This window comes from Sorex fumeus, unplaced genomic scaffold, assembly GCF_029834395.1.
Source record: "Sorex fumeus unplaced genomic scaffold, SorFum_2.1 ptg000169l, whole genome shotgun sequence".
NCBI lineage: Eukaryota > Metazoa > Chordata > Mammalia > Eulipotyphla > Soricidae > Sorex > Sorex fumeus.
The window spans coordinates 9632064-9646842 of NW_026606226.1; the positions used below are offsets into that span (position 1 = coordinate 9632064).

At 43.7% G+C, this 14779-nt stretch overlaps 1 protein-coding gene across 1 annotated transcript in view; it reads right to left on the reverse strand.

The window, feature by feature from the left end:
- Positions 1 to 5477: 5477 nt before the first annotated feature.
- ATM (ATM serine/threonine kinase) overlaps positions 5478 to 14779 on the reverse strand; it is a 115932-nt gene continuing 106630 nt past the window's right edge. The window contains exons 59-63 of the mRNA XM_056107616.1: positions 13792 to 13878; positions 13237 to 13351; positions 11786 to 11849; positions 8985 to 9121; positions 5478 to 8882 (exon numbers count right to left, since the gene is read on the reverse strand). Coding sequence (XP_055963591.1) covers positions 8699 to 8882; positions 8985 to 9121; positions 11786 to 11849; positions 13237 to 13351; positions 13792 to 13878 — 587 coding nt within the window. The 3' untranslated portion in view covers positions 5478 to 8698. The remainder of the gene's footprint in view (positions 8883 to 8984; positions 9122 to 11785; positions 11850 to 13236; positions 13352 to 13791; positions 13879 to 14779) is intronic.

A 14779-nucleotide genomic window follows, 5' to 3' on the forward strand; every position in this document is an offset into this window, starting at 1 on the left:
GAGCCAGGAGGGATCCCTGAGCATAGAGCCAGGAGTAAGCCCTGAGCACCGCCAGGTGTGACCCAAGTCGAAACAAAGCAAAAAGAAGAAAAAAAAAACCCAAACTGCGCTTCTTCCTTTCCCTACTATGCCTCTTTGCTTTTCTTTGTCTCTGCCTCCTTAGTCATCTCTTTTGCCTTCATCTTTCTCATTTTCACTTCCAGTTAGTACTACCACGAGTGTATTTTAATAATTGCTTTTTTATGATGCTCTTTATCATTCTGTTCGCATTTTTCTCTTTAATAGCTTTTATCTAAGAAAGGAAAGTTACTCTTTTTTATTTTTGGTTTAGGGGTCACACCACACTGTGGTGGGTGTTCAGGGTTAACCCCTCCTGGGTTTAGGGGACCATTACGTTGCCTGGGATTGATTCTGGGCCTCCTCTGGTAAAAGCATGCACTTCGGTCCTTTGAGCTATGTTCACTGCCATAGACGTCAATTTCTAAGAGGTAAATATCCATGCAGGAATGTAATTTGAATTGCATTGACTCTGTGTATCAATTGGGGCCCAGCATTACCTTAACAATATGGGGTCTTCCAATCAATGAACATGGTGTATATCACGTATCTCTGTTTAGGTCTTTGATTTTTCAGCAGTAATTTTTTATTTCAGTGTTCAATTATACATTTTATCAAAAGTATGCCAAACAAGTTCATGGTGTTTTTAAATAGCAGGGATCAAACTCAGGGCTTCACACTAAGGCACATCACTAAGGCACATCCTCGGCCTATTTCATGTTTTCTTTTTTTCCATGGTGTTTAATGCAGCTTAAAAATGCCAACTTTTTGGGCTGGAGCGATAGCACAGTGGGTAAGGCATTTGCCTTGCACACGGTGGACCCAGGTTTGATTCCCAGCATTCCATATGGTTCCCAAGCACCACCAGGAATAATTCCTGAGTGCAGAGCCAGGAGTAGCCCCTGTGCATCACCAAAAAGGAAAAAAAAAAAACCAGTTCACTTTTGGGCCAGATCGAGAGGACAGCGAGTAGGATGTTTGCCTTGCATGTAGCCAACCTGTTTTCAATCTTTGGCATCCCATATGGTCCCCCAAGCACCTCCAGGAGTAATTCTTGAGCACAGAGACAAGAGTAACCCCCGAGTATCACTGGATGTGAAAAAAGCCAAAAAAAAAAAGTGTCAACTTTATACTGTTGCCTTGCTGGTGACAAATTTCAAACACTTAATTTCCAATTTCAGTTATATTTTATTTAACAATTCATGAATGGGTAAGCATTATCCACTTATGAATATGGAGTTTCCAAGAGTTGTATAAGCAAGAGTTTCATAAGTGAGGAAGAACATGGAGTTTATACTGTCATATTTGCTGCTTGGTTTAAGTAGGATTACTTAAAATTACTTTGGGGCCTGAGTGATACTACAGTGGGCAAGGTGTTTTGTGGGTAAGGTGTACAGCTGACCCTCACACCCTGTATTTGCCCCCAGACACTTATAGGAACGACCCCTGAGCAGAATCAGGAATGAGCTCTGAGCACTGCCAAGTATGGGTCCCCAACACACACACACACAAATTATTCCCCCCACTGCATCCCTTTTTGGTATTGTGATGACTCAGGCTGCACACACAAATTTCGGTGCTTGCATACTTGCTTGTGGTGTGCACTAGAGGTCACACTTGGTGACAGTGCTCAAGCGGTTGTGATGTTTGCTGGTGGTTGTACACTTGGTTGTGGTGTTTGCTGGGGTTCACACACTTGGTTGTGGTGTGTTAGAGCTTGCATTTTGTTCTGGTACCAGGAGCCCAAAGGCAGTGCTGTCAGGATCACACTCAGCCTGCTGGACATTGCTGGCATCAGCTTTCAGCCCCACACTTGCAAGGCAGGTGACTGTAACTGAGCTATTCCTGCCCCCAGGATTCCACTGTAATTTTGAATAAAAGTACATCTTAGAACTGGGCTAGGTAATTTGTACTGAGCAGGGAAGCACTTACTGGTTGGCCTAGGCCTTTCTTTTCTGGGTACTTTAATATTGCTATATAGAAATATTGCTGGTGGTGTGTACAGAAATATGATTTATTGATTCATAGAAATTTTGCTGATGGCGTGTAGTGTCCTTACCGAGTTATGAACCATGACTGTCGCCATGCAAAGCATGTGCTCCATCCCTTTTCATACTGATTTGCTTATATTTGTATAGACTTTGTAGGTTCATAAAAGATAGTAGTCTTTAGTTTTTCCCTAATTTTTTTTAATTAATCAACTTGAAGATGTTCTCTGTTTCCCTGTTTCTCTAGGTGGGTTTTTTGTTAGTGTCATGGTTTGATACCAGGTCTCATGTATGCAAGACAGATACCTTGTCATTAAGCCACATCCCGAGTGTTTTTTTTTCTTTTATTAAACAAAAAATTTAAATAGAGATACTGTGACTGACAAAATTGATCACAGCGGGCTTTTAGTCATACAATGTTTTCTAATCTCCAACTCCACCACCATATGATCCCATATTGTACTTTGGGCCTGAGTGATACTACAGCGCGTAGGGTGCTTGCCTTGCATGCTGCCGACCCAGGTTCCATCCCTGGCATCACATGTAGCCTCCAGAGCCCACTAGGAGAGATTCCTGAGCGCCCAGCCAGGAACAAGACCTAAGCACTGCTGGGCAAGGCCCCAAAGCAAGAAGTACTTTGGGTTCCATGTTTTCCGTTGTGTTTGCTCTAGTATTTCAGCTCTAGACCCCTTGCCTCTATCACAGAGAAGCCAGAGACCCCTGGCCTTGCCGCTGTTACTTCCAGGTCTCCTCTCATTGCTCCTGTCCTCCATTTCTCCTTCCTTGGCATTTCTGTTTCTGTAATCTGGAGCCAGTGTTTGCCCATTCTTGATTTTTCCATTCCCCAGGCAAATGGCTCTAAACAACAGATGAGTGAAAACTTGTAATATTTGTCCTTTGACTCAACAGATAATCATCGAGTTCCACCCAAGTTGAAGCAGACTGAGCGGTTTCATTATTTCTTGGGACTGCATAGGATTCCAATGCATATATTTGACCCCATTGTCTGTGGGATCGCTGCGTCTTATGGGAGCTCTAGTCTTAATTTTTTGAGGAATTGCTTTTTATAGGTGTGCTGAATTGCTGAACCAGACATTTCCAGCAGCAGTGCATGGAAGTTCTTTTTTACCACCTCCATACTTGGCGATGCTCAGGGACTATATGGGATGATGGAGATAGAACCTGGGTCGATCATGTACAAAGCAAGCACACTACCCACTGGACTAGCTCTCTGGCTCCAGTCTTTATGTTTTATTTTGCTTTATGCCATTCTCACTTGTGTCAGGTGATCTCACTATTATCTTAATTTGAATTTTTCTTATAAGTGATGACAAACACTTTTTTGTTTTTTTGAGCCAACCTGGCAGTACTCAGGGTTTACTCCAGATCACTTCTGACGGGACCCCGTATTGGGGCCATACCTGGTGATGCTTAAAACCCGGGTCAGCCACATTACAAAGCAATTACCCTATGCCACCATCCTGGGGGGTGACTGGGTCCCCTAGAGTGTTCAGGACCAATACACATTCCTCAGGCTGATGGATAGAACGGGTCACAGGCTAGAGGCCAGCAATGTTTAATTGAAAATCAAATTGGCCTAATATAGGAAAAAAACCCCTGCTTTTCAAAATGGTGGAGAGACTGGGATTAACAGAGGCTTGGATTTGGTGAACAAACATAAATACAAGCAGATGTAAAGGCTTCCTTCAGGGTAAATTCTTCTAAGAGATCCATCCAGGGGCAGCACTCCACCTGGGGGCAGGGGTAGGGGTGGGGGCTCCAGCATTCTGGACTCTGGTCCCCAGCCCCCTACCTGCAATACTATCTCTCTAGCCACTTCCATCTGTCTTTTTTGTTTCGTTTTGTTGTTGTTGTTGTTTTTGGGTCACACCCGGCGATGCACAGGGGTTACTCCTGGCTTTGCACTCAGGAATTACTCCTGGCGGTGCTCGGGGGACCATATGGATGCTGAGGATCAAACCTGGGTCAGCCACGTGCAAGGCAAATGCCCTACCCACTGTACTATCAATCCAGCCCCTCTATCTGTCTTAACAGAGGTCACTTCCTGCAGAGCGTGGCCCAGTGTGACCCTCAGGGCAGTCCCCAGGCAACATTCCACCATACTGAATATACAACTCAGGGCTGTCACATGCTAGGCATGTGCTTTAAGACTTGAGCTATCTCTCCTGGACTTTAATGTTTTATCATAGGAAATAAATTCTGACACCTTGGCCTTAATGCATTTATTCATGTGATCACTGTAGCACTGTCCTCCCGTTCATCAATTTGCTCAAGTAGGCCCAGTAACGTCTCCATTGTGACACTGTGTTACTGTGTTTGGCATACTGAATACATCACGGGGAGCTTGCCAGGCTTTGCCGTGTGGGCGAGATACTCTCGGTAGCTTGCTGGGCTCTTTATTAACATTTCAATATTTAGCCAACCTAGTATTACTAGGGCTGGAGCGATAGCACAGAGGTAGGGCGTTCGCCTTACAAGCGGCCAACATGGCCGACTCGAGTTCGATTCCTCTGCCCCTCTCGGAGAGCCCGGCAAGCTACCGAGAGTATTGGATATGCCAGACACAGTAACAACAAAGTCTCCAATGGAGATGTTACTGGGCCCGCTCGAGCAAATCGACGATCAACGGGAGGGCCTTTACCTTTACCTTAGTATTACTAAAATAAATGCCATTTGGATTCTCAATAAATATACCTATGGGGGGGGGGGGGAAGGAAGACACCCTGCAGTGCTGCAGAATAAGCCACATGCTGGGGATCCAACAGGGTCAAGTGCAAGTAAGGCAAGTGCCAAAATCCCTGTTCTAACTCTCCTTACTAAAATTAAAACTTCTGACTCCACAATATATATGTAGCACTGTCCTCCCATTGTTCATTGATTTGCTCGAGTGGGCACCAGTAACGTCTCCATTGTGAGACTTTTTGTTACTGTTTTTGGCATATTGAATACGTCCCCAGGAGCTTGCCAGGCTTTGCCGTGCAGGTGCGATACTCTCAGTAGCTTGCCGGGCTCTCTGAGGTTTTTCAGAATCCACTAAAACACTGTAGAAGGATATTTGTTTCTTAAATGATGAACATGTGAAACAAAAGCTTCATATCTGGAGGATCGGGATCTTTCTCATATTCCAGTATGTATCTTTCAGACTTTTCATATGTCAATCATCACTTTTTATACCCAAACAGACAACACTGACTTGTCTTTTTTGCCATGGGATAGTTAAGAAAATTTACCCAGTACACACCAGATTATAAGCTACCGTGTGGCCTACATGCCTGCCTGCCATTGCTCTCATCTTAGCATCATGCCTGGTACGCAAAACATTTACATACTGGAATAAAAAGGATGTTTCTACGCACATTTTAAAAAGAATTGTTTATTGAAAACCATGTAACAGTGTAACAGAATCTGGTAACAGCGCAGTCAAGAAATACATTCAATAATACTAAAATCTGGGTTGGCCAAGTGGCACAGCAGGTAAGGATGAACATCTTACTTTAGATATTCTGTTATATACACCAGTATATTCTACACAGTCACTTAGACAGTTTGTCATGTAAAGCAAGTAGAGCTTGTACTTTGAAATGCAAGAGGATTTCAAGAATAGTTCTCTTGGCTAGGGAGAAAGCTTAATAGGCTAGGCACATGCAAAACATGCTCTGCATGTGGGAGGCCTGGGCTCAATCTCTAGCACTGTGTGGTACCCAGAGAAGCAGAGAGCAGAGAGCAGAGAGCAGTCCCTCAGCACCGCTGGGTGTGGCCCGTGTCCTCCAGTCTGCCCAAAAGGAACAATTCTTTAGAAACCAAATGCCAAATAGATGAATCTATTAATATAACGTAACTGCTTTTTTGTTTTTTTTTTGTTTTTTTGGTGAGTGGTGGTGTCACCACCACTGCTTAGTAAAGTGATCTCACTTTACAGCCAGAGATCACTCCTGGGGGGACTCAGGAACCATATGGGGCGCTGGGGACTGGAGCAGCCTACTCACTGCGCTGTCTCTCCAGCCCCAAGAGAAATAATTTATGAATGCTAACAAATACTAAGAATGGTAAAAATACAGATGTCTTCAGTAGTAAGGGGATACTGGCACTCTGTTGGTTAGGTGTGAAGCAGTATGTTTTATACAATAATACCAATGTAAATTAGATACTTCAATTTGAAAATTAAACAAGGAGAGATAAGTTAATGGATTTAGCATGTACTTCATGCTGGAAGCCAGGTTTTAGCCCCAGCACCGCATGGTCTCCTGAGCACCGCAGGGAGCGACTCTCAGACACCGAGGGGCATGCACCTGCCCCAACAGAAGAGCAGGAGGACAAAACAGGCATCTTTAAAATAGTGAGAGGGATGGATTAGAAGCGACACAGGGAAAGTATGGATGTTTTTTTGGCTACTGGTGGTGGTGAAGCAGCACTTTACCAATAGCATAAACATATATATATATATATGTATATATATATTTATGCATATACATATATATGTGAAAAGTATAACCCCCGAGGTGCTGGGGATTGAGCCAGGATTCAGAGGATGTGAAGCAATGTCTTAACCTCTGCACTAACTCTTCAGTCCTTCAAAAAACAATTTTCGGGAGGAGAAACCCCATGAGTGTTGGATAACATTGGTCGTCCTTGCTCCTCCGAAGGGAGCTTAGGTTTATTTACTCCACGATAGTGCCCCAAGGCACACCCAATTCCATCAAGTGCAAATAATCCAATATTGCTTTCCTCTTTCTTATGACACGCACATGGTTTAGCAATGTCCTTTTTGTGTAGACACAGGAAGACAGTTCACGCTATGTTTTGTAACATGGGAGCTAACTGACTCCAAAATAATATTTACTCCTGGGCATCCGTATTAACATATTAATCCTCACCTGCCCTTAGTTCCTAGCACTGCAAAAGCAGGGTCCTGACGAAGGGACTGGATGGATGCATGGCAAGCTATAAACTGCTCTGGCATCAAAAGGGGACTAGGAAAACACCACAACCGTAAGTATAAGAGCAAGGTGTCATGGAACGAACTCTGTGATGACCCAAAAAGAAGTAACTGAATCGGGACTCTACTGGGCTTAGGAAAGACTAACCTGGCCTGAGGAATGTTGTTGGGAGATATAGTAAAATGTCCCCAAGAAGAGCCAACCTTTAAGCTTAATATATCTCTGTGTTCATGCAAAATGACTAGAAATATTATAAAAAGTAGATTTACTATGACTGTTTAAATGGATTACTGGCTGAGGGAAAGATACAGCCATACACCCTGGACGGAATCCTGCCCTTCAGCAGATCTCCTAGTAATTTGGAGTGCTGAACCCTCAGATGAAATCTTGTCCTTGAGTTAATCTAGAACTTCCTCTGAAGTGGCTTTACCTCTGTTATGACAATGTTCAACCCCACCTATGTGTACCCCCACCCTTCATGACTGCTATATAACTATGCTGTAAGGGTTTAAGACGGGGAGAGGACTCTGAGGTCTACGAGGAGACTGGATGAAGGAACTACGATGACTGGGTCTACGACTATGACTGTGATTGTGCGGTAGGAGAGAGATTACATTACACTGGGGAGGAGAGACAAATAAACTGACTACCAACGAGCCTGGGGCCTAGTCCCTGTTTCTCTGTTCCCCCAGTCCTTAGGCCACCTGTCCCCGTGGGCCGGCCTGGGAAGGCAGCTCTGGGCCAACGAATGCTCAAGTCCCGCGCACCTCAGCGCTCTTCCTCAGGTTGAAAACTCGCACATGAGTACTTAGGATATTATACACAGCTGATCGGAGTTCATGAACTAGAAGACACATGAGGGCAACACAGATAAAATAATACAAAATACAGAAGGGCTTCAGATAGAGATGAAGGACTCAATATAAATTTTAAAAAATGAAAATGGCAATCGTATTGTGTTTCTCCAAAATTTGTTCTCCACAACATAAGTTCAGTTTTCAGTAATCCTGGGTGATATATTCATTTACATATTTGCAGATTTGATAGTGCCTGAGGACCAGGTGGTACCAGGGTTTAAATTTGGGTCTCCTACATGTAAGGCATATGTGCTCCACCCACTGAGCAATCTCTTTGGCCCCCAAACATATTTCTTAAACACCATTTTTAACATTTCTACCTATTTTAAATGTAGCTTCACCATGATTCATTCTCTCTCTCTCTCCATATATACATATATATAGAGAGAGATAGATATAGACAGATAGATATAGACTAAAGGGTGTATTTGTTCTTTCATGGTGAAAGAAAAACTACCAGTGATATTACTGCAATGCTGTTGTTACCATTTTTAGTTAATTCATAAGCCTGTCATTCTGCTGAAAACAATCAACATGTACTTAAGGGAAAAAAGAGTTTAGCCCAGAAGTGGATGATTTAATACAATATAAATAGAATGAATAATAATTTAGAAATAGTAGAGCCAGTATTAGTAAAACTATTTCTCATACATTAGTATAAGAAATGTTTCTTAAGACTATCAATTTTTAAGTAACTGAAACAAGTATTAAACTTTTTTTTTAAGTACAGTATTAATTCATGCAACCAATTCCTCTTTAACTATATGGGTAGTTTAAAAATGAAGGCTGAAATGTGATCTGTGAAGGTTGAACTCGGGGATAATTTTTATGCTGAAAGTCACACCCAAGCTTTCCATCCTGGAAAAAGCCGACTGAGGTTTTTGGGGTCCATGGCCTGTTGTATGAGCAAATTCACTTGTCCACCTACACTGAGCACAGTTCCTTCTTCCACACCCTTCAGTTTCTCTTGAAGTCTCATGAGGACACGTTCAGCGACTTTGTTGAAACTCTGGTCAATATCACTGATAACAAAAACAAGTTTTAAAGAGGTGGAACAGTTTCAAAGGTCCTGGGGAAAACAATCTGAACAGTTGACACTAAATCCTTTCTAAAATATGGCTCACCTGAGAGTTCGCTTGCACTCTTGATCATCGGCATTCAGAGTGGATTGGAGCTCGGTGTCATCCTCCGGCCTCTGCTGTAGATACAGGGCTTTCAGAGGATTCATAGTCCAGTCAAAGAGAGGATCATACAGGAGAACCTAGAGAAAGCACACAGAAGAGGAGAGTGCACTTTATCACATAGTTAGAAACAGTACAGTCAGTATTAAAAAAATAGCAGATCTGGGGCCAGGGCTATAGTTCAAAAAGGTAGAGCACCACATCACCCAAACTTTACCAACATGGTAATGATATCCTATAGAATGTCTTAATGGCTCCTGCCCAAATAGAACAATCTTCATAAACAACTAAACAATTTTTTGTGAGCACGTTCAGCAGTTCTTCTTAACAATACAAAATTTATTCTTGCGGGACAGGGATTGTATTTGGGGACAGGGCTTGGGGCTTGGGATGGAAACATCCTGAATCTGGTGGTGGGAAGCTGTAATGGTGGTGGGATCGGTGTTTGAATATTAAATGCAATCAAATATTGTGAACTAACTTATAGAATAAAAAAATTAAAATAAAAAAAAAAAAAGGTAGAGCACAAGTGTTCTCCCTCCCTGCCCGAGTTTGATTCCTGGTATCACATGGCCCCTCACAGCATTACTGGGTGTGGCCCTAGTTACTCAAGCACCACTGAGCCTGAGCAGCACCAGCTCACCAGCCAAGAATGATCAGGCCTGTACTGCTAAGCCAAGACTCATCAGGTGCCTCCAGAACCCCCAAGCACTGCTGGAGAGATTCCAGTTATTATAATAATGTCAGGGAGATAGCTCAGTGGGGGAGCAGATTTGATCCCTAGCACCACTTGGTCACACAAGCACCACTGGAAATGACCCTTGAGCACTGAGCTCGGGGGTAGATTGAGCCTCTGCCATCTGTAGCACTGTAGCACTGTCCTCCTGTTGTTCATCGATTTGCTCGAGCGGGCCCAGTAACTTCTCCATTGTGAGACTTGTTGTTACTGTGTTTGGCATATCAAATACATCACAGGTAGCTTGCCAGGCTTTGCCATGTGGGCGAGATATTCGTGGTAGCTTGCTGGGGCTGAGGAATCGAACCCAGGTTGGCCGAGCTGGCCGCATGCAAGGCAAACGCCCTACCCGCTGAGAGGGGCTGAGGAATCGAACCCGGGTTGGCCGAGCTGGCCGCATGCAAGGCAAACGCCCTACCCGCTGTGCTATTGCTCCAGCCCCTGCCAGATGTGGTCCCCAAAATTAAAAAAAAAAAAAAAGACCAGACACCTAGAAGCTAGGGGAGAAGCAAAAGTAAAGAAAAGGATGTTTGCGCTTTATAATCTTTGTGGGGAAACTTACAGCATAATGATCTGAGTCTCACATTTCATTCTCAATTATCTTTGTCCACAGTAGGGGGTGACATCCCTAGATCTGTGCTTGCTGATTGGTTAAAACTATTTCACTAAAGAATATGTACGTGATTTACGTTCATTTTTTATTTATGAGGGGTCTCTCAAGCCTAGGGGCGCTTTCAGAGGACTCCCAGTCAGCCTGGCCTGCAATCAAATCCCAGAGTCTGAGGATACAGTGCTAAGGCTCTGCAGTGCTTGGGCCACCCCAGCAGTGCTGGAAACCTTTAGGGCGGTGCGTGGCAATACTGGGGGCTCTCCACGGCTGCAACTGGTGATTCCTGGGGGACCATGTGGGTGCTACGAATCTGGGAATTGAAGGAGTCGTCTGCATATAAAGCGGTGCCTCAACCCCTGTACTGTAGATCTCCTTAGGTTTTTAATCGTTCATGTTCTTTCCATTTCTTTTAGGGTCTAGGTAAGAGTATTTGCTCGAAGCTCCTCATTCCCCCTCTAGCTGGGCTGTCTTCAGTTTAAAAAAAAAAAAGAATTTAGACTTTTAGTTTCGGCATGGGCTGGAGTGATTAGTGCAGCAGGTAGTTGCCTTGCACACAGCTGACCCAGGTTCGATTCCTCCGCCCCTCTCTGAGAGCCTGGCAAGCTACTGAGAGTATCTTGCCCGCACAGCAAACCCTGGCAAGCTACCCGTGACGTATTCGATATGCCAATAACAGTAACAACAAGTCTCACAATTTGTTGTGAGATGTTACTGGGAACGCTCCTGACGTGTTACCTTACCTTATATTCTATTCACCAGGGTGGTGAGTGATTGGCTTAGGAACACAATTCATGCTGAATAAAGCAATCGCCAAAATCATGGAAATGTGTGTGACGTCCCTTTCTGCCTGATGGATGGGAAGCAGGATCTTGGTTGCATATATAAGCTCTGCAGGCCAGCAGGGGCTGTCCAAGGTCAAGACAGCAGACAGGCACTGAAGGAGAATGAGCAGCCAGCCACTTTAGCTCTTGGGACGCACCCAGGTTCTTCCAGTGCCGCAGTCACACCCTCATCTCAACGTGTTTGATCCTAAATGGTTTTGAACCACTTAGGCTGCACTGATGTGCAGCACTCATCACGAGATCAATATCTCATAAGTCACCATCAGCTTGAGAAAAATAAGGTAAAGGTAAAAGGTAAAGGCCCTCCCGTTGATCATCGATTTGCTCGAGCGGGCCCAGTAACGTCTCCATTGGAGACTTTGTTGTTACTGTGTCTGGCATATCCAATACTCTGGGTAGCTTGCCGGGCTCTCCGAGAGGGGCGGAGGAATCGAACTCGGGTCGGCCATGTTGGCCGCGTGTAAGGCGAACGCCCTACCCGCTGTGCTATCGCTCCTACCCTGTGCTATCGCTCCTACCCTTGAGAAAAATACCTGCACCTTATTATACACTTTACCTCTACAATGGTTAACAGGGTTTCTTGAGAGTTTCTCATAACTTCCATGGTTTTCTCACAGCATCTACGGGCAGATAAATAGGGACTTCGTTACATGTCAACATTTTCTATATGTATTAGGCATGCATATTATACATGATGTAACATACATATAGAAATACCTAAGTGCTGTATGTCAAGACTGTTCCTTTTAAATAATTTCTAAATTAATGTTTCAAAGGGCATAGCACCGAAACCACAGCACCCAAAAGGAGAGAGAAAACAAAAGGGAATGCCCTGCCACAGAGGCAGGGTGGGTTGGGGGTGGGGTGGGAGGGATACTGGGATTCGTGGTGGTGGAGGATGGGCGCTGGTGGAGGGATGGATACTCAATCATTGTATAACTGAAACCCAAGCACAAAAATTTGTGAGTCTAGAACTGTACCTCACGGTGTTTCACTAATAAAAATTAAAAAAAAACAACCACCACAAAACCAAATAACATAGCACCGAGAAAGTGGGCTTCGGCAGCTGTTTCTTAACCGATGAAAAAAGTATGTTCAAAGAATCTTCGCACTTGTCAGACTAAGTGATGGAGAGGTGACTCCATGTGCTGGAGTACAGGATTTACGTGCAGAGCACCCAGGTTTGCCTGCTGACACGGCGCGGTCCCTGAGCACTACCAGGAGTGAACAATCAGTCTGGAGAATCCTCTGAACAACTGTGTCCCTCCCCCAAAACCCCAAGATAGTACTATAAAATATCAAGATAATACTATAAAATATTTACCTTAGTCACTTATTATCATGGCAATTATTAGTTTACTTTGACTAGAATTTGCTTCATTACAAGTTGGTACCGGGCTGAAGAGACCTGGGTTATGCTTTGTGTGTGGGAAGCCAGGGTCAGTTCCTGGTACTGCATGGTTCCCTAAGTACCACTGGGAGTGGTCCTCAAGCTCCGTGTCAGGAATAGTTCCTGAGCACTATCAAGTGTCTAATTGCCCCACCCACCCACCTCCTGCCCCAAGATTAGTACTAATGTCTATGTTGGGAAAACTGCAGACAGCCACAAAGTTTTTTTTTATAGGAACTTACAGTGGATAATGAGCTTTCAATATCCTCAGTTTATGAGGACAGAGGTATGAAAGGAAAAAGCAGTTGCTGTTGGAGGAAAGTATATATGTACATATACAAATATATGTATATACATATGTTATACATTGTTACATAAGTTACAGACAGTTACATATATATGATACATTGTTGACATTCAGGCGATCTGAAGGGAAGGGCAACTGTTACTGCTTGGACCCAGAGTCTTAAGACCAGTGAAATATTGAAATATAATCCTAGTAATTAATTCATAAACTAGATATGTGAACGCAAGTAGTTTTAATGTCCATGTCTTCTATCTTACACCTTCATTACTTACAATCATCCGTCTCTTTCACCTTAACTCTTACTACTCACCTTCTGAAAACGCCTTCAACACCAGTAATGCCCATCCCATCCACAATATCTCTGCTGAGTCTGAAAGGAACTGTTTCTGGAGTAGGAAGGATTTTACCCTGTTCAAAAGCAACTCCTAAAGTTAAAAAAAAAAAAGGAGGCAAGGTTAGGGGGTTTCACAGCCTATTCACCTTCTTCCCAAGTAGAAGGTAAATTTGCAGAGGCCCACATTAGTCACCTCGATTTGATTAAGTCGAATATTGCACAGAGTCACATTCTATTTTTGTTGTCTTCCTCATTCCACCAATTCCTAGGAGACACCCCTCACATTCAAATAACATATCCACATCTTGCCCCAGTCCGAGAACTCCAGTGTCATCCAGCAATGGCACTCCATTCTGGAGCCTCCACACAGCAGCTGGCAGTGCCTGGCTGGAGTCGTGGGTGGCCAGAATATAAAGAAAGTGACACTGGGCCAGTTACTGCAGGTCTAAACCTTAATTTCCACCCGTCCTTCTTTACAGTCATGTACTTACTTGGTAAAGACATAAAAAAAACATCCCTGTTACTACTTACCTAAATCGATATGTACAAGTTCCGCTGACTGCTCATTTATCAAAATATTCTGCACATGCCTATCACCAAGTCCAAGTATGTAGCCAACTGAAAGATCAAATAATATGGAGTCACTGATCTGATTTATTTCTATAACATCTAGCATTGTTTTTTACTAAGGAATGTCATGTCTATAATCTATAAATAGTTTGTGTTGTTTTTTTTTTTATCCTACTCAAGGAAAAACATACATTTTGAATTAGAGTCAAATATTTCCAGCTACTTTCTTTTCTTTTTTCTTTTTTTCTCTTTGGGTCACACCTGGCAATGCACAGGGGTTACTCCTGGCTCTGCACTCAGGCGGTGCTCAGGGGACCATATGGGATGCTGGGAATCGAACCCAGGTCGGCCACGTGCAAGGCAAACGCCCTTCCCGCTGTGCTATCATTCCAGCCCCCCAGTTATTTTCATACTGAATTTTCTAAACCTTAAATGACTTGCCTGGGGGGGCTGGAGCGATAGTATAGCGGGCAGGGCATCGGCCTTGCACGTGGCTGACCCAGTTTCGATCCTCGGCATCCCATATGGTCCCCTAAGCACTGCCAGAGTAATTCCTGAGTGCTGAGCCACGAGTAACTCCTGAGCATTGCTGGGTGTGACCCCCCCCCAAAAAAAAGAAAAAAAATAAATGACTTACCTGAAAACTTTTTAAAAAATAAGTACATTTTTGTTTAAGAGTATGAGTATACCTTGAAAAGTTATATAGTTAGTTTGACACCCAGTATGAGGCAGGACCAAAGCATTTACACTCAAATATGATTGAGTATACTTTTGAGGAACTCACGGGTAAATTCTTCATTCTTTAGTGAAACTTTCTTCTGCTTAATGAGCTATAATTAGGGGGGGGAGGGGGCCACACCCAACGATGCACAGGGATTCCTCCTGGCTCACAGACTCAGGAATTATTCCTGGTGGTGCTCCAAGAACCATTTAGGATGCCGGGAATTGA